General features: G+C 53.2%; 1 protein-coding gene across 1 annotated transcript in view; it reads left to right on the top strand.

The window, feature by feature from the left end:
* LOC132578301 (zinc finger protein 398-like) overlaps nt 1–26,474 on the top strand; it is a 44,322-nt gene that overhangs the window by 4,933 nt on the left and 12,915 nt on the right. Inside the window, exons 4-7 of the mRNA XM_060248240.1 lie at nt 3,486–3,602; nt 10,392–11,292; nt 16,830–16,992; nt 24,127–24,516. Of these exons, the coding sequence (XP_060104223.1) occupies nt 3,486–3,602; nt 10,392–11,292; nt 16,830–16,992; nt 24,127–24,516 (1,571 nt within the window). The remainder of the gene's footprint in view (nt 1–3,485; nt 3,603–10,391; nt 11,293–16,829; nt 16,993–24,126; nt 24,517–26,474) is intronic.

The following is a 26,474-nucleotide window of genomic DNA, read 5'->3' as shown; positions in this document are numbered from 1 at the left end:
TGGAGGAGGGGAGACCTGTGGGTGGGCCCCCCCGGGGCTCCTTTAGGGAAGGGCGGCATAAAAGTCTGGAAGGCAGTTCTGTGTATGAAGCTGTGTAGCTGAACACCAGGACTGGTCTGGAGTCCGTGAGATCAGCAAAGCGCTGTTGGCCCTTGACTGCCAAACCCTCTGAGCAGATGTCGCTCCACTGTTTGCCTGCTTATTTATTTATTTATTTATTTATTTAATGTAATGTAATTTATTCCATTTATATCCCACCCTCCCCGCCGAGGCGGGCTCAGGGCGGCTTACGTAGACATGCACATGCACGAGTAGACATAGCAGTGTGACGTTAAAACCATAAAAACATAGAATAGCATAAAAACATAAAATACATAGAATAATTAACATTTCGGTGCTATGATCTTAAGTTTCAGATTTATAATTCTCTGTTTGGTGTAGTGGTTAAGGGTGCGGACTCTTATCTGGAAGGAACCGGGTTTGATTCCCCACTCCTCCACTTGCACCGGCTAGCATGTCCTTGGGTCAACCATAGCTCTGGCAGAGGTTGTCCTTGAAAGGGCAGCTGCTGTGAGAGCCCTCTCCAGCCCCACCCACCTCACAGGGTGTCTGCTGTGGGGGAGGAAGGGAAAGGAGATTGTGAGCCGCTCTGAGACTCTTTGGAGTGGAGGGTGGGATATAAATCCAATATCTTCATCTACCTCACCGGGTGCCTGTTGTGGGGGAGGAAGGGAAAGGAGATTGTGAGCCTCTCTGAGACTCTTCGGAGTGGAGGGCGGGATATAAATCCAATATCTTCTTCAATATCTTCTGTAAGGCAGATCTTAGGTTGTCCTCTCCACTGCTGCTGTACAGCAGATTGTAAGGGGTGGTTCGTATGTTGCCTAAAAACTGTAGTGGCCAGCAGTCTAGTTTACAAATGCCTGGTGGAAGAGTGCCGTCTTACAGGCCCTGCGGAACTGTATGAGCTCTCGCAGGGCCCTAACTTCTTCCAGCAACTCATTCCACCAGCGTGGGGCCACTACAGAGAAGGCTCCGGCTCTAGTTGTCACGAGCCTGGCCTCCTTAGTGCCGGGGATCATAAGTAAATTTTGTGATCCAGACCGAAGTGCTCTCCGGGGAACATGTGGGGAACGGTGGTCCCTAAGGTGTGCAGGCCCCTGGCCGTAGAGGGCCTTAAAGGTGAGAACCAGCACCTTGAAACGAACCCGGTATGCGATCGGCAGCCAGTGCAGCTCTTTCAGCACAGGTTGAATGTGCTCCCGTAAAGGAAGACCCATGAACAACCTGGCTGCTGCGTTGTGCACTAGTTGAAGCTTCTGGGTTTGAGACAAGGGCAGCCCCATGTAGAGGGCATTGCAGTAATCCAGTCTTGAGGTGACAGATCACCAGTGCTTCCCTCCAGCTGTGCTTTAGGGCTGCCTGAAGAACGGGGTGGGGAATAACGGCCAAAGGAGCAATAGCCCTGTCATTGCGGATCTCACTGCACCTGAAAGATGGGGAGTCTGGAGGCAGCCAGCTTTTTTGGACGTCCCCATCCTGGAAGAACTACTCTGGCCCAGCACTGTAGGAAGCCGAGGGCCATCGATTGGAGGGGGGCTTGGCCCACCTGCTGGACTGAGCCAAGCTCCTCTCTCTCTCTCTCTACAAGCACTGGTGATCTGCTTATGTTCTTCCCTGGTTACGAGACTCTCCTTCTGTTTCCTAAAGGAGTCTTTTATTTCTCGAGTCTTTAGGGAGCTGTTGACGGAGCCACCTTGCCTCCTTTAGGCTCCTCCCATTTTTCCTTCTCATAGGAATCCTTTGCAACTGTGCTTTCAATAAGATCGTGCATGGGATGGAGAAGGTAGAGAAAGAAGGACTTTTCTCCCTTTCTCACAATACAAGAACTCGTGGGCATTCAATGAAATTGCTGAGCAGTCGGGTTAGAATGGATCAAAGGAAGTCCTTCTTCACCCAAAGGGTGATTAACATGTGGAATTCGCTGCCACAGGAAGTGGTGGCGGCTACGAGCATAACCAGCTTCAAGAGGGGGTTAGATAAAAATATGGAGCAGAGGTCCATCAGTGGCTATTAGCAACAGTGTGTATATATATGTGTGTGTGTGTGTATATATATATAAATTATTGGCCACTGTGTGATACAGAGTGTTGGGCTGGATGGGCCGTTGGCCTGATCCAACATGGCTTCTCTTATGTTTAAGGAATTCCCACCCCTCTTCAGCTCCCTTCTCCTTAAGTATTTCCGACGGTGGGCTTTTACTCAGCATCATTCTTAAGTTTGTCAAAATTTGCTTTCCTGAAATCCAGCCTGTATGTTTGACTACATACACTTCCCCGAGACTGTAAATTCCAAAATGACACGGTCACTACCACCCAGGGTGCCCACTACTTCTTCCACCTCCTCAGCCAGTCCTTCCCTGTTGGTGAGGATCAAGTCCAAGATGGCAGATCCCCTTGTTTCCCTCTCCACTTTCTGGGAAAGGAAGATGTCAGCAAGACAAGTCAGGAATTTATCTGACCTTTCATTTTTAGCAGAGTTGGACTTCCAACAGAAATCCAGGTGACAGAAATCTTCCATGACCACCATGTCCCTTCTCTTTGAGAACTTTGTAATCTGTTCTCTGCCAAGTCCTCTACCTGGCTTGGAGGTCTATAGCAGATGCCCACCATAATATCACAATCCTTACTCCTTTTATTTTTACCCAGAGACTGGGGCAGTAATGCTCTGTATTCTTGGTGCTTGGAGGGGTGGGCACAGTGGGAGAGTTTTTTGGACTGAATGGGCCATTGGCCTGATCCAACATGGCTTCTCTTATGTCTGGGGCAGTGATGCTCTGTATTCTTGGTGCTGGGGGGGCAACATCAGGAGGGCTTCTAGTGTCCTGGCCCCACTGGTGGACCTCCTGATGGCACCTGGGTTTTTGGCCACTGTGTGACACAGAGTGTTGGACTGGATGGGCCATTGGCCTGATCCAACATGGCTTCTCTTCTGTTCTTATGTGACCCAGAGTGTTGGACTGCAGGGGCCATTGGCCTGATCCAACAGGGCTTCTCTTATGTTCTTATGTGACACAGAGTGTTGGACTGGAGGGGCCACTGGCCTGATCCAACAGGGCTTCTCTTATGTTCTTAGACTCTCAAATGAACTTCCGCACTCAGATTCACATATTTTGTCAGAAGTATATAGCCCTTTTACATATAATGTGACTCCTCCACCCTTCCTTATTTGTCTGTCCCTTTTAAACAAGTTGTATCCCCCAGTCCTAATATTTCACTCTGCTTTAAACTAATGAAAGTTGAAAGCCTTGGGGTGTCAGACCCTGTGCTCCAAACGACCGCCAGGCGTGCACTGTGCTGGCTTGGAACTGTTGGATAAACGTTCCTGTCAAGTTTGTGAAACAGGAATGGTCAGTCCCATGGTCTGTGGGAATTCTGTCCATCATGCGGTGGTACTGATGGGTTGTTCTTCTCTGCACCAAACAGGCTGTCCGATTTCTGCTCTCAACGATGGTTCCTGGATGGAACAGGAGGACATGGCCCTGGTCAAGAGCATGGGAGGAGACTTGGATGAGAGAGAAATCCCTGGAGACTCCCCTGAGGGTGAGTTAGGGAAGGGGCCCTTGGAGCACCCTGTTAGTAGGACGGCCTCTTCAGTGCAAGGTGTCTGGATGCTACATGGAAAGGGGAACTTCCATGTAGGGAGACCTCAGAGGTTCCTTCCCCTCTTTCCCCAGGCTTTCCTTCCTCTAGTCCAGGCCACCAGCTGGAAGAAGAAGAGGGGGGCAGTCTCCCGATGTAGATCTTCCCTACCACCAGGCTGGCCAGTTCTCTGATCTTCTTCTTGCAGCATTTTATACCAGGGACATTAGCTGCTGATGTGGATCCTGCATGCCACATTTTGTTAAGAGCAAGGGGCTGCATACTTCCCTGCCAAGGGGCACAGGGGGAAAGAGACCCACAGTCCGTCTTCAAGCATCAGTGGCCATGAACTGAATAAGATGGTAACAGCCAGGCCTCATTTTGGGCAGGGGTGGAGTTCACAGGGGTGAAGCTCCGGAAGCTCTCAATTTTATTGTGCTTTTTTTTTCTTGCCATCCTCGCCCCCCCCCCCCCCCAAAAAAACCCCCTTACTTCTGGGCTCCATTGTTGGAGAGCCAATTTGGTGTCGTGGTTAAGTGCATGAACTCTTATCTGGGAGAACCGGGTTTGATTCTCCACTCCTCCCTTTGCAGCTGCTGGAATGGCCTTGGGTCAGCCATAGTGGTTAAGTGAGCGGACTCTTATCTGGGAGAACCGGGTTTGATTCTCCACTCCTCCCCTTGCACCTGCTAGAACGGCCTTGGGTCAGCCATAGCTCTGGCAGAGGTTGTCCTTGAAAGGGCTGCTGCTGTGAGAGCCCTCTCAGCCCCACCCACCTCACAGGGTGTCTGTTGTAGGGGAGGAAGAGAACCAGTTTGGTGTAGTGGTTAAGTGTGTGGACTTTTATCTGGGAGAACTAGGTTTGATTCTCCACTCATGCACTTGTAGCTGCTGGAATGGCCTTGGGTCAGCCTTAGCTCTAATAGAGAGCCAGTTTGGTGTAGTGGTTAAGTGTGCGGACTCTTATCTGGGAGAACCGGGTTTGGTTCCCCACTCCTCCACTTGCAGCTGCTGGAATGGCTTTGGGTCAGCCAGAGCTCTAATAGAGAGCCAGTTTGGTGTAGTGGTTAAGTGTGCAGACTCTTATCTGGGAGAACTGGGTTTGATTCCCCACTCCTCCACTTGCAGCTGCTGGAATGGCCTTGGGTCAGCCATCGCTCTGGCAGAGGTTGTCCTTGAAAGGGCTGCTGCTGGGGGAGCCCTCTCAGCCCCACCCACCTCACAGGGTGTCTGTTGTGTGGGAGGAAGATAAAGGAAATTGTGAGCTGCTCTGAGACTCTTTGGAGTGGAGGGTGGGATATAAATCCAATACCATCTTCTTCTTCTTCTTCTTCAAACTCCCTGTGAGAATCTCACTGAACTTGTAAGATTTGACAAACTTTCTAATATTTTTCCCCACAAAAATAACGGGAAGATAACAAAACGTATAAAGCAGACAGATGGAAATCTTCATCATGCCACTGTGGCCACATAGAAGTAATTTTAAAAAGTACGATGGGAGTAAGGTTTTATTTTGACAATTCTAATTCAGGAAGCATTTTAAGGTGGATGCTGAGCTGATATAATTTAGTTACACCTTCTGTTGATTTCAGGGGCATGTGGCAGATGCAAAGGAGTTGTGCTAATGAGCTCCAGCTCCTCCTTTTCTACAAAATGACCCCTGGTGACAGCTGCTGGGACAGTGCTGGGTCACAGGCCTTTTTTCGCGGAGGAGTTCCTGATTTGGTGGGGATGGCTGGGTTCCATGCTCTTTTCTCCATTATTTATTGAAGGCGTTTTTAACCTGCCTTTGAGAGGCACTGTGGCATCGTGGTTTAGAAAGGCAGACTCTAATCTGGAGAACTGGGTTTGGTCCCCTACTCTTCCTCCTCATGAAACCTGCTGGGTGATCTCGGGCCAGCAGCAGTTCACTCAGAGCTCTCTTGGCCCCATCTGCCTCACAAGGTTCCTGTTGCGAGGAGAGGAAGGGAAGGAGACTATAAACTGCTTTGCAACGCCTTAGCATAGAGAAAAGCGAGGTATAAAAACTGACTCTTCTTCTTCTGCCTTTCTTTTAGAAAGGACTTCGGGCTTGGCAGCTCGCAGCTTTTTGGCTTAGAGCAGGGGTGGCCAAACTGTGGCTCTTTTCAAACATATTGTGTGGCGTTCGAAGACCCCACCACCCCATTGGCCGGCTTGGAGAAGGCATTTCTCTCTTTAAATCACTTATCCAAGTCAAGCCGCTGGAGGCCTGGAGAATGCATTTAAAGTTAAAAGTTGCTTTAGAGTTTGTAGAATCTTTCGGGCTCAAGTGCCGTGTTCTACTGGAGAAAGTTTTTCTTCCAGACGTTTCGTTCTCGGCTGCGGAGAACATCTCGGCTGCAGATGTTCTCCGCAGCCGAGAACGAAATGTCTGGAAGAAAAACTTTCTCCAGTAGAACACGGCACTTGAGCCCGAAAGATTCTACAAACCCTAATGATGTTACCAGCCGTGAAAACCTGACATCTTTGATAAAGTTGCTTTCTTTTCACCTATCCCTCCCCCCTCTATTTTCCTTCCTTCCTTCCTTGCTGCCTGCCTCCCTCCCTGCCTGCCTGCAGCTCTCAAACATCTGATGTTCATGTCTTGTGGCTCAAACACCTGACATTTATTCTATGTGGCTCTTACCTTAAGCAAGTTTGGCAGCCCCTGGCTTAAAGCAACCATCCTGTCTTTAAAGTCAATCCATTCCATTCTGGAGGGGCCCTGGTGGCTCCGTGGTAGAGCCCCTGCTTGGCACGCAGAATGTAGCAGGTTCAATCCCCGGCAGCATCTCCAGTGAAAAGGAGCAGGTTGTAAGTGATATGAAAGACCCCAGCCTGGGACCTTGCACAGCCAGTGACTGTCTGAGAAGGCAGTGCTGACCTTGATGGACCAGTGACATGATTCAGGATAAAGCGGCTTCATGTGTACATCTGGTTCACATGCAGAAGGTTGCAGGTTCAATCCCTGGCAGCATCTCCAGTTAAAAGGGGCAGGCAGGAGGAGGTGCAAAAGCTCAGCCGGAGCCCCTGGAGAGCAGCTGCCAGCCAGGCAACCAGAACTGACTCGGATGGGGAAAGGGTCTGATTCAGTAGAAGGCAGCTTCATTTGTCTTCATGTAGGGCAAGTAAAAATGCTTGGAAAATATATCTTAAGAGAACAAAAAGGGTCAAGGTAGTCCCCTGTGCAAGCACCAGTCGTTTCCAACTCTGGGGTGACGTCGCATCACGACGTTTTCACAGCAAGCTTTTTATGGGATGAAGAAGATATTGGATGTATATCCCACCCTCCACTCCGAAGAGTCTCAGAGCAGCTCACAATCTCCTTTCCCTTCCTCCCCCACAACAGACACCCTGTGAGGTAGATGAAGATATTGGATTTATATCCCGCCCTCCACTCTGAAGAGTCTCAGAGCGGCTCACAATCTGCTTTCCCTTCCTCCCCTACAACAGACACCCTGTGAGGTAGATGAAGATACTGGATTTATATCCTGCCCTCCACTCCGAAGAGTCTCAGAGCGGCTCACAATCTCCTTTCCCTTCCTCCCCCACAACAGACACCCTGTGAGGTAGATGAAGATATTGGATTTATATCCCGCCCTCCACTCTGAAGAGTCTCAGAGCGGCTCACAATCTGCTTTCCCTTCCTCCCCTACAACAGACACCCTGTGAGGTAGATGAAGATATTGGATGTATATCCCACCCTCCACTCCGAAGAGTCTCAGAGCGGCTCACAATCTCCTTTCCCTTCCTCCCCCACAACAGACACCCTGTGAGGTAGATGAAGATATTGGATTTATATCCCGCCCTCCACTCTGAAGAGTCTCAGAGCGGCTCACAATCTGCTTTCCCTTCCTCCCCTACAACAGACACCCTGTGAGGTAGATGAAGATACTGGATTTATATCCTGCCCTCCACTCCGAAGAGTCTCAGAGCGGCTCACAATCTCCTTTCCCTTCCTCCCCCACAACAGACACCCTGTGAGGTAGATGAAGATATTGGATTTATATCCCGCCCTCCACTCTGAAGAGTCTCAGAGCGGCTCACAATCTGCTTTCCCTTCCTCCCCTACAACAGACACCCTGTGAGGTAGATGAAGATACTGGATTTATATCCTGCCCTCCACTCCGATGAGTCTCAGAGCGGCTCACAATCTCCTTTCCCTTCCTTCCCCACAACAGACACCCTGTGAGGTAGATGAAAATACTGGATTTATTTCCTGCCCTCCACTCCGATGAGTCTCAGAGCGGCTCACAATCTCCTTTCCCTTCCTTCCCCACAACAGACACCCTGTGAGGTAGATGAAGATACTGGATTTATTTCCTGCCCTCCACTCCGAAGGGTCTCAGAGTGGCTCACAATCCTGTTTCCCTTTCTTCCCCACAACAGACACCCTGTGAGGTAGAAGATATTGGATTTATATCCTGTCCTCCACTCCGAAGAGTCTCAGAGCGGCTCACAATCTCCTTTCCCTTTCTCCCCCACAACAGACACCCTGTGAGGTGGGTGGGTCTGAGAGGGCTCTCCCAGAAGCTGCCCTTTCAAGGACCCCTCTGCCAGAGCTATGGCTGACCCAAGGCCATGCTAGCAGGTGCAAGTGGAGGAGTGGGGAATCAAACCCGGTTCTCCCAGGTTAAGAGTCCGCACACTTAACCACTACACCAAACTGGCTCTCCCAGTGGTTTGCCCTTGCCTTCCCCAGTCATCTACACTTTCCCCCCAGCAAGCCACAAGCAGAGTAGAGCTCACAAACAGGATATGGCTTGGCCTGGCCTAGAATCCAGAGAACCTTGAGCCTCAAGGGCAGGAGTTTTCAGCCTTCTGGAGCCTGCAGCACCCGTGGAATTCTGACACAGTGTGGTGGGTGCAGCCACAAAACAGCTACCTCAAGTGGCTGCCTCTGCTGACCTTCAGTCACACAGGAAGAGGCTTGGGGAGTGGAGGCAGCTGCTGCCAAAGCAGCGTTTTTGAAAATCTGCAGAGTTAATCAAATGTCCAGTGATCGATGAGATGACCAGCCTGACCCCACCTAGTTTCTAAAAACATGCCAGAAACGTGTCAGTGGTGCTGTGGTACCCACCGGCAACATTTTAAGAACATACGAGTAGCTGTGTTGGATCAGGCCAGTGGCCCATCCAGTCCAACACTCTGTGTCACATAAGAACAGAAGAGAAGCCATGTTGGATCAGGCCAATGGCCCATCCAGTCCAACACTCTGTGTCACATAAGAACATAAGAGAAGCCATGTTGGATCAGGCCAACGGCTCCTCCAGTCCAACACTCTGTGTCACATAAGAGAAGCCATGTTGGATCAGGCCAATGGCCCATCCAGTCCAACACTCTGTGTCACATAAGAACAGAAGAGAAGCCATGTTGGATCAGGCCAATGGCCCATCCAGTCCAACACTCTGTTTCACACAGTTGCCAAAAAACCAGGCGCCATCAGGAGGTCCACCGGTGAGGCTAGAAGCCCTCCCATTGTGCCTCTCCCCCAAGCATCAAGAATACAGAGCATCAGTGCTCCAGACAGAGAGTTCCATCAATACTCTGTGGCTAATAGCCACTGATGGACCTCTGCTCCAGATGCTTATCCAATCCCCTCTTGAAGCTGGCTATGCTTGTAGCCGCCACCACCTCCTGTGGCAGTGAATTCCACGTGTTAATCATCCTTTGGGTGAAGAAGGACTTCCTCTGATCCGTTCTAACCCGACTGCTCAGCAATTTCATAGAATGCCCATGTTGGAGAGCCCTGCTCTAGCATGAGGTTGGGCACCTTCCAGGAGTGTGGTCTCTGACAGCTCTTGGGGATGGCTGTTGCCCCCTCCCCCCGGGCCTGGCTCTTTTGGCTGGAGCTGATCAGGCAGGGATTCCCCCCCCCCCCCGCCTCCCATTTCAGAGTATCAGGGCCTTGCTGAGATTGGTCTTTTCTTTCCTAGATGGTCTTGACTCCTCGGCTTACGTCCCGCACTCTTCTGCAGCCGGCCGGCCTCTTTGCAGCCGGCATATTGTGCTGCAGAAGGTGTGGATGATTGATTGATTTACTTACAACCAAAAGAGGTCCCTGATAAATGAATAAACACACAACCACAAACAGTTATAGTGACCGACAATTAAGTAAGACCATATAGCAGTACAATAATGTGGTAACGGTGAGAATACACAAATACATAGAGACATAGACAAACCTCTCCAAGAGTGCATTCATGGAAGATAGTAGAGCACCAAAGTACAGACGTGTAGCTCTTGTTTCGACAGATCTTCAAGCAATGGAAAGCTCTACTCCAGGGGTGGCCAACGGTAGTGCTCCAGATGTTTTTTGCCTACAGCTCCCATCAGCCCCAGCCATTGGCCATGCTGGCTGGGGCTGATGGGAGTTGTAGGCAAAAATCTGGAGAGCTACCGTTGGCCACCCCCCCCGCTCTCCTCCATTTTCCTTCAAATCGAATAATCCACGAACCACAATTCACACAGCTTCACGGTGAATCAGTATCAACCACCTCTTCCATAGAACGCTAAGGTAGTCTCACAACATTTTATCCAAGGACATAGCGTCTCAGCTAACTTCAAACAGGCCCCAGCTCAGAAATGGCTCGAGGTACAAAGCCTCCACTGGGCATGCTTTTAGGTGTGAATGAGCCTGAAGGGGCTGGGCAAAGAGCGAGCGGCATCAGGGGAGGGAGGGAGCAGGGGGCTCTGGGGTCTCTCGCACCGGGGATGCTGCCAACGTTCCGGCTTGCTTTGTTTTCTCAGACACGCCGCAGCTGCTGGAGGAAGATCCTGAAAGCTTAGAGCTCCCCGGTATGTTTCCAAGAAAATGGACAGAGGTCTTCCAGGGCCCGGGTGAGGAGCTGCTGTGTGAGAGCCAGCCCATCGTGCTAACCCCACCCAGGAAGCCCCCCGGGAGCAGCCTGAGACGTTCCGCTCGCTGCGTGACAGAGGCCCGGAAAGGAGACTCCTTCCTGCTGGCTGCGGAGGCTCACACCGGCCCGTACATCTGCTGCGAGTGCGGGGAGGCCTTTGTGGACAAGCAGCTCTTCACCACCCACCAGAAAAGCCACGGCGGAGGAGGGACTTACCCCCCCCTGGATCCGGGAGGGGGCCTGGCGCCAAAGCTGGACCCGATCGCTCCCCCGAGAGCCCAGACTCCTGCCAGACCCAAACCGGCCAGGCGCCCCGAGCCGCAAAGGAGCTCCGGCCTGAAGCCCGGGGCCGGAAAACGGCCGGGAAACCACATGGTGGAGCGGCCCTACACCTGCACCCAGTGCAAGGAGAGCTTCAAGCTGGAGGTGAGCCTTGTCCTCCACCAGAAGCTGCACACCGGCAAAGGCGACGGCCCCCTGACCTGCACCTACTGCGGCAAGGATTTCCGCGACCTCTCCAAAGCCGTCCGGCACCAGCGCATCCACACGGGCGAGAGGCCCTACCAGTGCACCGAGTGCGGGAAGAGCTTCATCCGGCGCGACCACCTCCTCAAGCACTGGCGGGTGCACACGGGCGAGACGCCCTACCAGTGCAGCACGTGCGGGAAGAACTTCCGCTACAAGGAGTCCCTGAACTGCCACCAGAAAATCCACACCCGCAACCCGGCCGTGCGCCACGTGGCCGTGGGCTCTCCCCCGGGCATCGTGGCCTTGAAGCAAGAGCAGCCCTAGCAGCGCCTGCCTCCGGTCAGCCACGAGCTGGGCCTGCTTTGCCCCCCACCCCCTCTGTGCACTGGGACACGGGATGGGATCCTCGCGTTGACTGCCAGAATGCAAGCTGCCCCTGCGGCAGGGGGCTCGAAGCCCTGCTCCAGCCCAGGTGTGGTGACCACTGGCTGCGGGTGGGCCTCGGAGGCACTTTAGCCATGCTCCTCTTCTGGAGGCTGTTGTGGTCAGCGAAGAACCGGCAGGCGACGTGGCACTTCTCCCGGCTGCATCCAGCAGCCTCCCAAAATCTCACCCTCTTCTTTCTGCCTCTCGTCCGATGCAGAACCCTGCGGGAGGCAGACGCCGGTACACACAAAGCCCGCGCAAAGGGCAGGCCGCGCTCTGGCCTCTCTGCTCTGACCGTGGTCCCGCCTGGGCGCCGGCCCTCGAAGCACTTCAGTGGTGCCCAAGGCCAAACCCTCCTTTCCCAGTTAGTCGTTCTTAGTGAAGGTGTTTGTGTGTTTTCACTCCCAGGCCACCGTGTGCAAGAGGGAGCCGCTTCTCCTCGACTCCAGAAAGGGACGGCGCAAAGCCAAGGTCTCCTGTAACGTTTCAGCCGCAGACATTACGGCCAGGGAGGCTGCCTGTACCGCAGTTGCCCAGTTCTTGCCCACTCCAAAGCATACCGGAACCGGTCCCTTTGTCTTGTTGTGGTTGTTCTACTTTTTTAAGAAAGCATCTTTGTAAATATGGGTTGGATTATATATGAATTTTCAGTGTTGTTGAACTAACTGTCAGCTGAGGTGAGTGTAATGAACTGGCTTTTCCTCCATGTGACGTCAGGTGTTGAGTCTGTGGCTGCGTTTTTTTGTAACCCCTTCTGCAAATGTGCCCTCAATACATGTGTCTCTTCTGAAACCGTGGTCATCCCTGGGGAGCGGGCCTAAGAGTGGGCGGAAGGAGCCTTTGGGGGTCACCTAATTCAGCCGTGGAGCATCTCTCATTGGCTGGATGAGCCAGGCCGAAGGCTCCAGGCGTATGTCGAAGCTGCCCCCGTTAATCAGGGCTGTGGAACTTCACGCTACTGCGCCAAGGAAAAAAAATGGAGTTTGCAGTCTCATTTATAGCAGAAAAGCGCATGGGTGTTCTTTTAATTTGTGTAATTTATTGTGTGTGTATGTTTCTTTTCAAAGGTGCGTATTTATTCTCGTTTTGCAGATCAGGGGAAGGTAAACTCCCTGCTGTGTTGCCCCAACCACTGGGAATCTCGCACAGCCTCCTCTCTCACTTGGGAGATGCCTACAGCTTATTCTCAGGCTAAGAGGCAGAGAGGAAGCAGCACCTTAAAGCCCAAGTTTTTCAGGATCCAGATCTCTGCACTTAGCTGCCCACCCCACCCCACCCCCCGCCCAGCACCTCTTGGCACCTGCCAGGACTTCCCTGCCCAAAGTGATCCACCAATCCCAGAGTTGCCAGGGCCTGGCTCTTATACCCACACCCTCAGGGGAGCGACCCATATATTTGCTGATGGGGGCCCATCTCTGCCCTTCCTCTGGGCCTTTCCCGCTCATTTCTGGCCTCCCACAACTGCAGTCCTTTGCCCTCTAGTCCTACAATTACATACAGAACGAGCAGCTTAAATTGGTTGCAGATGAGTTTGGGAAGTTTTCTTCATTTCTCACTGCTTACCCCTAAATTGTGTCCCTCATGAGGACACTGTGGAGGGGAGGAAAGGTGCCAAAAAAAACAGGATTGCCGCAGCCAAACTACGTTTTGTGTGCTGCCTACTTTTATTTCGAGAGCAGGTTTTGTAGAAAGAGGTTCCCCTTCTGCCTTTAGGACAAAATGTGGACCGTGGCAGCTGTTTCCCCAGAAGTTTCAAGCCCAGAGGGCCAGAATACCCTCGTAGAGAGAAGAATCTTCACAGTTGAGTCTGACGATGGCCTAAGGACTTGGAACTCAAAAGGGTGTTAGTGGTGAGGAGCAGGGGCGTGTTCAATATTCTTGAGATTTGACAACTCTCCGAGAGGAACAAGGTCTCTGTGGTGTGATCCTCACGGAGGAAGATGTGCATTCAAACCCAACGGGGCACTCCCGAACTGAAGAAGAGGCCGCGTGCCAAAGAGTACTGTATTGTGACTCCCCTCTGAAATGTTTCTACTGCGGTTTGTGCCCCCCCTCCCCCGTGTTGCTTGTATGTGGGTGTAGAATGCGCAGTCTTTCAGTGTTGGCCCTGGTGGGGACATGGGTGGGCACACGCTACTGTTTGCACCAGGTTTTGCACCAGAATTTTTCAAAACCCAGCAGTTATTGGCATTCCCTCCCCCTCCCCCCGCAGTTGTTGAAACCATAAAGTCTTAAAAGCTCTGTTGTAGCCTCTGGTCTGTTTTCTTGGTCTCCTCCAGCAGAAGTGGCTGCCCTCTAGAAACCAAAGAGGCACCCAGATGTGCCGGGGCCACGCTGGGATTGGGGCCCGTCATCACAGCTGCGTTCTTGGGCCTGGAGAGAAATGGAAGCGCCTGCAGCCAGGAAGAGCCTCAGCCCACGGCTCCAGCTGATTCTGGGGCACTCGGAGAGCAGAGAGGGAGGCCGTGCTGCTTTTGGTGCAGCCACTCTTTGCTGCTTTGGATGGATCCCTGCCTGTGTGCCTTCCTAGCCCACCTTTGGGACATCATGTGCTATGGGGGGGGTTGTGGTCCCAGCAGCCCCCACCATCAGGCCCTAACAGATGTTTGATGCCCCCTTCCCTGGGTTGGGGACCCCCCCTGCCCTGGTGTCCGCCTGGTAACAGCATCCTCCAAAATAGGAGGCCGCTTGTTGGTTTGCTTTTGGGTTACAAACTGGCCCGTAAGCCAGGATTTTAAAAGTTGGGTAATGTAAAAAAAGGGGGGGGCCCTTAACGGCTCCCCTCCTTTGGCTGCTGCCATGACCGTTAGAGCGATTCCTCAGTGGAACAGGCTTCCTCCTCAGGAGGTGGTGGGCTCTCCTTCCTTGGAGGTTTTTCAGCAGAGGCTAGATGGCCCTCTGACAGCACTGAGGATCCTGTGAATTTAGGGGGAGATGTTTGTGAGTTTCCTGCATTGTGCAGGGGGTTGGACTAGATGACCCTGGAGGTCCCTTCCAACTCTGATTCTATGATATGGTCACCATCTTCAAGGACTTGAAGGGCTGTCCTATAGAAGAAGAAGATATTGGATTTATATCCCGCCCTCCACTCTGAGGAGTCTCAGAGCGGCTCACAATCTCCTTTACCTTCCTCCCCCACAACAGACACCCTGTGAGGTGGGTGGGGCAGGTGCAAGTGGAGGAGTGGGGAATCAAACCCGGTTCTCCCAGATAAGAGTCCGTACACTTAACCACTACACCAAACCGGCTCTCTGGGGTGGGGTGGAATTGTTTACTGTGGCCCCAGAAGGTAGGACCAACGAGTTGAAATTAAATCAGAAGAGTTTCCGACTCAGCATTAGGAAGAACTTCCTGACCGTTAGAGCGGTTCCTCAGTGGAACAGGCTTCCTCGGGAGGCGGTGGGCTCTCCTTCCTTGGAGGTTTTTAAACAGAGGCTAGATGGCCATCTGACAGCAAGGAAAATCCTGTGAATTTAGGGGGAGATGTTTGTGAGTTTCCTGCATTGTGCAGGGGGTTGGGATAGATGACCCTAGAGGTCCCTTCCAAATCTATGATTCTATGACTGAGGGTCCCTGCCACCACCACGGCAGGGGCCACAGGGGTGAAAGCTGGGGGAGCCGCCCCCTCCCTCCCCTCCGATGTTTTAAATTGCACAGGAGGGGTACCCAAGAGCAGCCACTGAAAGAGTTTAGAGGAGCAGTGGGTACCCCGCCCATGAAATTTAAAATGGGGAGGGGGGGAGAAGGGGGTAGGCCCCAGCCTCTCAGGGAGGGAGGGAGGAAAGGTCAGGGTCACCTGACTATAGAAGAAGATGATATTGGATTTATATCCCGCCCTCCACTCCAAAGAGTCTCAGAGCGGCTCACAACCTCCTTTCCCTTCCTCCCCCACAACAGACACCCTGTGAGGTAGATGAAGATATTGGATTTATATCCCGCCCTCCACTCCGAAGAGTCTCAGAGCGGCTCACAGTCTCCTTTACCTCCCCCCCCCACCCCACACAACAGACACCCTGTGAGGTAGATGAAGATATTGGATTTATATCCCGCCCTCCACTCCGAAGAGTCTCTGAGCGGCTCACAATCTCCTTTCCCTTCCTCCCCCACAACAGACACCCTGTGAGGTAGATGAAGATATTGGATTTATATCCCGCCCTCCACTCCGAAGAGTCTCAGAGCGGCTCACAGTCTCCTTTACCTCCCCCCCCCACCCCACACAACAGACACCCTGTGAGGTAGATGAAGATATTGGATTTATATCCCGCCCTCCACTCCGAAGAGTCTCTGAGCGGCTCACAATCTCCTTTCCCTTCCTCCCCCACAACAGACACCCTGTGAGGTAGATGAAGATATTGGATTTATATCCCGCCCTCCACTCCGAAGAGTCTCAGAGCGGCTCACAGTCTCCTTTACCTCCCCCCCCCACCCCACACAACAGACACCCTGTGAGGTAGATGAAGATATTGGATTTATATCCCGCCCTCCACTCCGAAGAGTCTCTGAGCGGCTCACAATCTCCTTTCCCTTCCTCCCCCACAACAGACACCCTGTGAGGTGGGTGGGGCTGAGAGGGCTCTCACAGCAGCTGCCCTTTCAGGGACAACTCCTGCGAGAGCAATGGCTGACCCAAGGCCATTCCAGCAGCTGCAAGTGGAGAAGGGGGGAATCAAACCCGGTTCTCCCAGATAAAAGAGCTATGGCTGACCCAAGGCCATTCCAGCAGGTGCAAGTGGAGGAGTGGGGAATCAAACCCGGTTCTCCCAGATAAGAGAGCTATGGCTGACCCAAGGCCATGCCAGCAGCTGCAAGTGGAGAAGGGGGGAATCAAACCCGGTTCTCCCAGATAAAAGAGCTATGGCTGACCCAAGGCCATTCCAGCAGGTGCAAGTGGAGGAGTGGGGAATCAAACCCGGTTCTCCCAGATAAGAGAGCTATGGCTGACCCAAGGCCATGCCAGCAGCTGCAAGTGGAGAAGGGGGGAATCAAACCCGGTTCTCCCAGATAAAAGAGCTATGGCTGACCCAAGGCCATTCCAGCAGGTGCAAGTGGAGGAGTGGGGAATCAAACCCGGTTCTCCCAGATAAGAGTCCGCACACTCAACCACTACACCCAACTGGCTCTCCAGGCCTGGTTACAAAGGATGCCTCCCAAATGTGTGGGGTTGCCAGCTCCAGGTCGGGAGATTCCTGGAGCTCACCTCCCCGCAGCAGCCGTTTTCTCCCGGGGGATGGCGTTCTCCGAGCCCCCCCCTTTCCTCCCAAGGCGCCCGGGGGCCTCGCTGTGCCGGAGCGGGGAAGGGGGGGGGGGAGGCCGGCCCCTCCTGCGGCGAGCCTGGAGGCGAAGTGCAGCTGCTGCCCGCGAGGCCGCCCGAGCATGTGCAGAGTGCCGCCGCGGGGGCGGGCCTCTCTCCGGCTGCCGCCCACCCACTCCCCAGCGCAGGCGGCGGCGGCGGCGGCTTGGTGCGGGTGCGCAGCTCCGCCTCTTCCCTTCCGCCGCCGCCGCCGCCGCCGGCAGCAGAGCCACTGAGCCCGTCTGCGCCCCGACCCAGAGCCCCCGCCGGCCCCATGGCTGCGAGATGGGACGCCGCCGCCCCCCAGGTAGCGCCGCTCCTGCCCGCCCCGCCCCGCCCCGCCTGGCTGCCCCCTTGTCCCGCCTGCAGCTGCCGCCCACTCTGCCCTGGAGCTGGGCGCGGGGGGGGCGCGGGGGCCCCTGCTCTTCTCCAAACCACAAGCGGGGGTTGCATCGACATCTGGAGCAGAGCGCCGTCCGTGCAACTCTGTGTCTGGAGCAGGCATGCTCTGTCCTGTGGGTGTTGGGGGCGGGGGGCACAGTGGGAGGGCTTCTGGTGTCCTGGCCCCACGGGGGGACCTCCTGGTGGCACCTGGGTTTTTTGGCAACTGTGTGACTCAGAGTGTTCGACTGGATGGGCCACTGGCCTGATCCAACAGGGCTTCTCTTATGTTCTTATGTGACACAGAGTGTTGGACTGGAGGGCCCATTGGCCTGATCCAACAGGGCTTCTCCAATGTTCTTATGTGACACAGTGTGTTGGACTGGATGGGCCATTGGCCTGATCCAACAGGGCTTCTCTTATGTTCTTATGTGACACAGAGTGTTGGACTGGAGGGCCCATTGGCCTGATCCAACATGGCTTCTCTTATGTTCTTATGTGACACAGAGTGTTGGACTGGAGGGGCCATTGGCCTGATCCAACAGGGCTTCTCCAATGTTCTTATGTGACACAGAGTGTTGGACTGGATGGGCCATAGGCCTGATCCAGCAGGGCTTCTCTTCTGTTCTTATGTGACACAGAGTGTTGGACTGGATGGGCCACTGGCCTGATCCAACAGGGCTTCTCTTATGTTCTTATGTGACACAGAGTGTTGGACTGGAGGGGCCATTGGCCTGATCCAACATGGCTTCTCCAATGTTCTTATGTGACACAGAGTGTTGGACTGGATGGGCCATAGGCCTGATCCAGCAGGGCTTCTCTTCTGTTCTTATGTGACACAGAGTGTTGGACTGGATGGGCCACTGGCCTGATCCAACAGGGCTTCTCTTATGTTCTTATGTGACACAGAGTGTTGGACTGGAGGGGCCATTGGCCTGATCCAACATGGCTTCTCCTATGTTCTTATGTGACACACAGTGTTGGACTGGACGGGCCACTGGCCTGATCCAACATGGCTTCTCTTATGTTCTTATGTGACACAGAGTGTTGGACTGGAGGGGCCATTGGCCTGATCCAACATGGCTTCTCCAATGTTCTTATGTGACACAGTGTGTTGGACTGGATGGGCCATTGGCCTGATCCAACATGGCTTCTCCAATGTTCTTATGTGACACAGTGTGTTGGACTGGATGGGCCATTGGCCTGATCCAACAGGGCTTCTCTTCTGTTCTTATGTGACACAGAGTGTTGGACTGGATGGGCCACTGGCCTGATCCAACATGGCTTCTCTTATGTTCTTATGTGACACAGAGTGTTGGACTGGAGGGGCCATTGGCCTGATCCAACATGGCTTCTCCAATGTTCTTATGTGACACAGTGTGTTGGACTGGATGGGCCATTGGCCTGATCCAACATGGCTTCTCCAATGTTCTTATGTGACACAGTGTGTTGGACTGGATGGGCCATTGGCCTGATCCAACAGGGCTTCTCTTATGTTCTTATGTGACACAGAGTGTTGGACTGGAGGGCCCATTGGCCTGATCCAACATGGCTTCTCTTATGTTCTTATGTGACACAGAGTGTTGGACTGGAGGGGCCATTCGCCTGATCCAACATGGCTTCTCCAATGTTCTTATGTGACACAGTGTGTTGGACTGGATGGGCCATTGGCCTGATCCAACATGGCTTCTCCTATGTTCTTATGTGACACACAGTGTTGGACTGGACGGGCCACTGGCCTGATCCAGCAGGGCTTCTCTTATGTTCTTATGTGACACAGAGTGTTGGACTGGAGGGCCCATTGGCCTGATCCAGCACGGCTTCTCTTATGTTCTTATGTGACACAGAGTGTTGGACTGGATGGGCCATTGGCCTGATCCAACATGACTTCTCTTATGTGACACAGAGTGTTGGACTGGAGGGGTCATTGGCCTGATCCAACAGGGCTTCTCTTATGTGACACAGAGAGTTGGACTGGATGGGCCACTGGCCTGATCCAACAGGGCTTCTCTTATGTGACACAGAATGTTGCACTGGATGGGCTTCTGATCCAACAGGGCTTCTCTTCTGTTCTTATGTGACACAGAGTGTTGGACTGGAGGGGCCATTGGCCTGATCCAACAGGGCTTCTCTTATGTTCTTATGTGACACACAGTGTTGGACTGGATGGGCCACTGGCCTGATCCAACAGGGCTTCTCTTATGTGACACAGAGTGTTGGACTGGAGGGGTCATTGGCCTGATCCAACAGGGCTTCTCTTATGTGACACAGGGAGTTGGACTGGATGGGCCACTGGCCTGATCCAACAGGGCTTCTCTTATGTGACACAGAGTGTTGGACTGGATGGGCCACTGGCCTGATCCAACAGGGCTTCTCTTCTGTTCTTATGTGACACAGAGTGTTGGACTGGAGGGCCCATTGGCCTGATCCAGCATGGCTTCTCTTATGTTCTTATGTGACACAGAGTGTTGGACTGGAGGGGCCACTGGCCTGATCCAACAGGGCTTCTCTTCTGTTCTTATGTGACACACAGTGTTGGACTGGATGGGCCACTGGCCTGATCCAACAGGGCTTCTCTTCTGTTCTTATGTGACACAGAGTGTTGGACTGGAGGGGCCATTGGCCTGATCCAACAGGGCTTCTCTTATGTTCTTATGTGACACAGAGTGTTGGACTGGATGGGCCATTGGCCTGATCCAACATGGCTTCTCTTATGTTCTTATGTGACACAGAGTGCTGGACTGGAGGGGCCATTGGCCTGATCCAACAGGGCTTCTCTTATGTTCTTATGTGACACACAGTGTTGGACTGGATGGGCCACTGGCCTGATCCAACAGGGCTTCTCTTATGTTCTTATGTGACACAGAGTGTTGGACTGGAGGGCCCATTGGCCTGATCCAGCATGGCTTCTCTTATGTTCTTATGTGACACAGAGTGTTGGACTGGATGGGCCATTGGCCTGATCCAACATGGCTTCTCTTATGTGACACAGAGTGTTGGACTGGAGGGGTCATTGGCCTGATCCAACAGGGCTTCTCTTATGTGACACAGAGAGTTGGACTGGATGGGCCACTGGCCTGATCCAACAGGGCTTCTCTTATGTGACACAGAGTGTTGGACTGGATGGGCCACTGGCCTGATCCAACAGGGCTTCTCTTATGTTCTTATGTGACACAGAGTGTTGGACTGGATGGGCCATTGGCCTGATCCAACATGGCTTCTCTTATGTGACACAGAGGGTTGGACTGGAGGGGCCATTGGCCTGATCCAACAGGGCTTCTCTTATGTGACACAGAGTGTTGGACTGGATGGGCCACTGGCCTGATCCAACAGGGCTTCTCTTATGTTCTTATGTGACACAGAGTGTTGGACTGGATGGGCCATTGGCCTGATCCAACATGGCTTCTCTTATGTGTCACAGAGTGTTGGACTGGAGGGGCCATTGGCCTGATCCAACAGGGCTTCTCTTATGTTCTTATGTGACACAGAGTGTTGGACTGGATGGGCCATTGGCCTGATCCAACATGGCTTCTCTTATGTTCTTATGTGACACAGAGTGTTGGACTGGAGGGGCCACTGGCCTGATCCAACAGGGCTTCTCTTATGTTCTTATGTGACACAGAGTGTTGGACTGGATGGGCCATTGGCCTGATCCAACATGGCTCTCTTATGTGACACAGAGTGTTGGACTGGAGGGGCCATTGGCCTGATCCAACAGGGCTTCTCTTATGTGACACAGAGTGTTGGACTGGAGGGGCCATTGGCCTGATCCAACATGGCTCTCTTATGTGACACAGAGTGTTGGACTGGAGGAGCCATTGGCCTGATCCAACATGGCTTCTCTTATGTTCTTATGTGACACAGAGTGTTGGGCTGGATGGGCCATTGGCCTAATCCAACATGGCTTCTCTTATGTTCTTATGTGACACAGAGTGTTGGACTGGATGGGCCATTGGCCTGATCCAACAGGGCTTCTCTTATGTTCTTATGTGACACAGAGTGTTGGACTGGATGGGCCATTGGCCTGATCCAACATGGCTTCTCTTATGTTCTTATGTGACACAGAGTGTTGGACTGGATGGGCCACTGGCCTGATCCAACAGGGCTTCTCTTATGTTCTTATGTGACACAGAGTGTTGGACTGGAGGGGCCATTGGCCTGATCCAACAGGGCTTATCTTATGTTCTTCTGTGACACAGAGTGTTGGACTGGAGGGGCCACTGGCCTGATCCAACAGGGCTTCTCTTATGTTCTTATGTGACACAGAGTGTTGGACTGGATGGGCCATTGGCCTGATCCAACATGGCTTCTCTTATGTTCTTATGTGACACAGAGTGTTGGACTGGATGGGCCACTGGCCTGATCCAACAGGGCTTCTCTTATGTTCTTATGTGACACAGAGTGTTGGACTGGAGGGGCCATTGGCCTGATCCAACAGGGCTTATCTTATGTTCTTCTGTGACACAGAGTGTTGGACTGGAGGGGCCACTGGCCTGATCCAACAGGGCTTCTCTTATGTTCTTATGTGACACAGAGTGTTGGACTGGAGGGGCCATTGGCCTGATCCAACAGGGCTTATCTTATGTTCTTCTGTGACACAGAGTGTTGGACTGGAGGGGCCACTGGCCTGATCCAACAGGGCTTCTCTTATGTTCTTATGTGACTCAAAGTGTTGGACTGGAGGGGCCATTGGCCTGATCCAACAGGGCTTCTCTTATGTTCTTATGTGACACAGAGTGTTGGACTGGATGGGCCACTGGCCTGATCCAACAGGGCTTCTCTTATGTTCTTATGTGACACAGAGTGTTGGATTGGATGGGCCACTGGCCTAATGCAACAGGGTTTCTGTTATGTTCTTAATCCAGGACATGGGCGGGGTGGGGTGGGATGGCGAAGAGGACTCAGGAGAGATTTGGGCATCCTGCCGGCCCCAGAACTGGAAAAGGAGGCTGGTGGGTGGGGGGCACCCCAGAGACCCATAGCCCTTGCTCTGGGCCCATCCTCTTCTAGGATGCTCAGAGCAAATCCTTGCAGTTTATTTGTTCTTTTATTCATTGAAACCCTGTCTCTCTCCCATAGCGTGACCCAAAGCAGTGTAGTGGTTAAGTGCCTTGACTCTTATCTGGGAGAACTGGGTTCGATTCCCCACGCCTTCACATGCACCTTCTGGAGTGACTTTGGGTCAGTCACAACTTCTCGCAGAGCTGTTTCTCGCAAGAGCATTTTCTGTCAGGGCTCTCTCAGCCCCACCTACCTCACAGGGGAAGTGGAAGAGAAAGGAGATTGTAAACCGCTCTGAGACTCCTTTGGGTAGTGAAGGGCAGGGTATCAATCCGGTGTCGTCATCTTCTGACTGGGTGGGCAGCAGTTTTGGAAGGAAAACTTGCCCAGAGGGGTGGAACCTGGGAGGAAAACATTAAAAAGGCTAAGCTACAGACAGGGAAGTGTTCTCTCTGGAAAGGCTGAGCTGGAGAGAGGCTGCAGCTATGAGGGTTCCCTCATCCAGGGAAGGGTGAGTGAGTTGAAAGCAGAAGAAGGAACGTGTAGCTAGTTGCATCAGGGCTTTTATTTCTTTGCACCACCTTTGCTGTCTTGTTTTCCCTTGTTTGCTATTGCACAAAAGAAGTTACAACCCACTTCTTTGTTTGTGAGCTCTTACAATAAACTCATTATGCTGCCTGGGTCTGCGTGCCTCTTCAGTCCCAGATCAAAGGGGCTTTGCTGGGAAGGAAGATAAAAGGGGGTGGGGGAGTGCTCTGGCCCTCCCAGACAGACGCATGCCAGAGTGGTGGCAGCCAGGAGAAGGTTAGGACCTTCTAACTCCCTCCCCTGCTTGGGTCAGAAGTGCAGCCAAATGGTATTCCTTCTTGACAGAAAACTCAAGCTTCAGACTTTCAAACCGGAGAGCAGAATTCTCCTTTTCTTCTCAGTGGAGGTCAGGTTGCTGCTTGTAGTAGAAATACTATTGCTAGTAGTGAGGACGAAGGGTGGACGTGAGACTTGTTACCATTGTTTCAGGTGCACCACAGCCTTTTGCTTTCCTGGAGGCCGGCTGTAGACCAAGACTTGGAATGGGGCTAGCAAGAGAACATTGAGCTGGAAGGGGGGGTGGAGCGCTAATGATGGAGGAGACACCCGTCTCAGGTAACCTGCAGCACCCCTGCCCCACTTCTCCCCCCAAAAGGAAAGGAAAGGAAAGGTCCCCTGGGCAAGCACCAGTCGTTTCCGACTCTGGGGTGACGTTGCTTTCACAACGCTTTCACAGCAGACTTTTTGCGGAGTGGTTTGCCATTGCCTTCCCCGATCATCTACACTTTCCCCCCAGCAAGCTGGGGACTCATTTGACCGACCTCGGAAGGCGGAGTCATCCTCGAGCCAGCTAATTGAAAACCCAGCTTCTGCTGGGGATCGAACTCAGGTCATGAACAGAGCTTAGGACTGCAGTAGGAGCAGGCAGCAAAAGACCTTTTTCTGCCTGAGATTCTGGAGAGCAGCTGCCAGTCTGAGAAGATGATAACAGACTTATAAGAACATATGAAGCTGCCTTATACCGAATCAGACCCCCCTGGGTCCATCAAAGTCAGTCTTGTCTGCTCAGACTTGCAGAGGCTCTCCAGAGTCTCAAGCTGAGGTTTTTCACACCTACTTGCCTGGACCCCTTTTTAGTTGGAGATGCCGGGAATTGAACCTGGGACCTTCTGCTTACTAAGCAGATGCTCTACCACTGAGCCACCGTCCCTCCCCTTTAGTGGCTCTCCAGGGTCTCAAGCTGAGGTTTTTCATACCTGTTTGCCTGGACCCTTTTTAGTTGGAGATGCCGGGAATTGAACCTGGGACCTTCTGCTTACCAAGCAGATGCTCTACCACTGAGCCACCATCCCTCCCCTTTTAACGTGATGAACCAAGGGCCTGATCCAGTGTAAGGTAGCTTCATCCGTTCATGGGGGCAGGTACCCAAAGTGGGTGCCCCAGCAAAGAAGGCCCTGCCATGCAGCTCCTTGCCGTGCTGGGTTCCTTCGTCCTGCGTGTGATGACTGGCCTTTTTGGTTCCTGCCCCCAGGGTTTGGAATGGGACGTAGCCTCGATGCAGCTGGCTCCCTTGCACCCCCGCTTCCCCCCCAAGCACAGCCGCGAAGAGGAGCCCCACCGGCAGGCCACGGAGATCTCCCTGTGGACCGTTGTGGCCGCCATGCAGGCCGTAGAGCGGAAGGTGGACACCCACGCTGGGCGGCTGCTGACCCTGGAGCGACGGACAGGCTTGGCGGAGAAGAAGCTCTCGGAGACGGAGAAGACCGTCGTGGACTTCGGTGGCCAGCTGGAGGCCCTGGGGACCCTGCTCCAGGAGTACGGGCAGCTCCGGCGGAGGCTGGAGAACATGGAGAACCTGCTCAAGAACCGGAACTTCTGGATCCTGAGGCTGCCCCCGGGCTCTGAAGGCGAAGCCCCCAAGGTAAGTGTCTGTGAGGTCAGAGGCTGAGTGAGCCATTGAGCATGGAGTGCTGAAAGGCGTTCTTTCTTGGCTTGGCACACTGCCTTGTGTGGCCAGCCGGCTTCCCATCTGTGAGAGCTTTTGGCCCCCTGGGGAAGCTCACCTGCCAGGTGACAGATGCCGAGACCGGCTTCAAGAGGGGATTGGATCAACATCTGGAGCAGAGGTCCATCAGTGGCTCTTAGCCACAGTGTATACTTGGAACTCTCTGTCTGGGGCAGTGATGCTCTGTATTCTGGGTGCCTGGGGGGGGTGGGCAACAGTGGGAGGTCTTCTGGTGTCCTGGCCCCACTGGTGGACCTCCTGATGGCACTTGGGTTTTTTGGCCACTGTGTGGCACAGAGTGTTGGACTGGATGGCCTGATCCAACAGGGCTTCTCTTATGTCCTTATGTCTGGGGTAAGTGATGTTCTGTATTCTTGGTGCTTGGGAGGGGGCAACAGTGGGAGGGCTTCTAGTGTCCTGACCCCACTGGTGGACCTTCTGATGGCACTTGGGGTTTTTGGCCCCTGTGTGACACAGAGTATTGGACTGGAGGGGCCACTGGCCTGATCCAACAGGGCTTCTCTTATGTTCTTATGTGACACAGAGTGTTGGACTGGAGGGGCCATTGGCCTGATCCAATAGGGCTTCTCTTATGTTCTTATGTGACACTGAGTGTTGGACTGGAGGGGCCATTGGCCTGATCCAATAGGGCTTCTCTTATGTTCTTATGTGACACAGAGTGTTGGACTGGAGGGGCCATTGGCCTGATCCAGCATGCCTTCTCTTATGTTCTTATGGGCTTGCAGTGCCCTGTTGGTTTTCTCAGCTCCAGCAAGTTGAGGGAGCAGCAGAGGCCACCTGGTTCCCACCCTCCACTGAGCAGTCAGGCAACCCAGGTTGCCAATTCTGGGGTGGGAAATTCCTGGAGATTTGGGGGTGGAGCTTGCAGAGGGAACTCAGCAGTGCTGTGATGCCACAGTCCACCCTCCAAAGCTGCCATTTTCTCAGAGTGTTTAATGCTGCCAGGTTGTGTTAAATGCTGCCAGGTTGCTTCTGATTTGCAATGACCCCGTGAATTCAGAGAGTCCTAGAGTTGGAAGGGACCTCCAGGGTCATCTAGCCAAACCCCCTTCACAGTGTAGGAAATCCACAAATACCTTCCCCCACTCCCATGACCCCTGCTGCTCCGTGCCCAGAAGATGGCCAAAAAACAACAACCCCACTCTCCAGGATCTCTGGCCCCCCAGTGTAGCTTGCAGGAGTGAAAGAACAGCACAATTTGATCCTCTTGTGGACAAACACCTGCCTCGTAGGGCAGTGATCCCAAGTGGGATGCCCATGGGTGGCATGGCACCTACCAACATGTTTCCTGGTGCCTGTCAAGTGTTTTTAGAATGTGGGTGGAGCCAGACATGGATTTGTCTCAGCAAGGCTTCTAATGGGCCTTTGGGAGATTTGATTGGCTATCAGTGTTCCCCCTTAGTTGAGTTAGCGTGAGCCAGCTCACAGATTTTTAGCCCCCCCAGCTCACACCTTTTTGTCTTATCTCAGGAAGGATGGCCGCAGAGCACACTCACTGATGCAGCAGCTAACAACTTTAATACCAGTTGCTCACAAAATAGAATTTTTGCTCACAAGAGGCTGCAGCTTAGAGGGAACATTGTTGGCTATGCAGATTTTTTAAAACGTTACTTTGGCAACGGCTGCCAGCACAGCCCAAGGAACTTCACTGTGTGACTGCAGGTCAGCCGGGGCAGCCATTTTGTGGCTGGCTCTGCCTCCTGCGGCAGCCATTTTGTGCTTGTGCCCACCACTCTGTGTCAGAATTCCAAAGCCCCGAAAGGTTGGAGGCCCCACTATACAGGAGTTTGGCGGTCCTTCTTTGCTGGTTGCTGCTGCCTTGAAAGGTAGGCCCTTCACCCCCCCACCCCCCC

The sequence above is a fragment of the Heteronotia binoei genome, chromosome 10, assembly GCF_032191835.1.
Source record: "Heteronotia binoei isolate CCM8104 ecotype False Entrance Well chromosome 10, APGP_CSIRO_Hbin_v1, whole genome shotgun sequence".
In the NCBI taxonomy this organism is placed as follows: Eukaryota; Metazoa; Chordata; class Lepidosauria; order Squamata; family Gekkonidae; genus Heteronotia; species Heteronotia binoei.
This window is presented reverse-complemented; position numbering and strand designations above follow the sequence as displayed.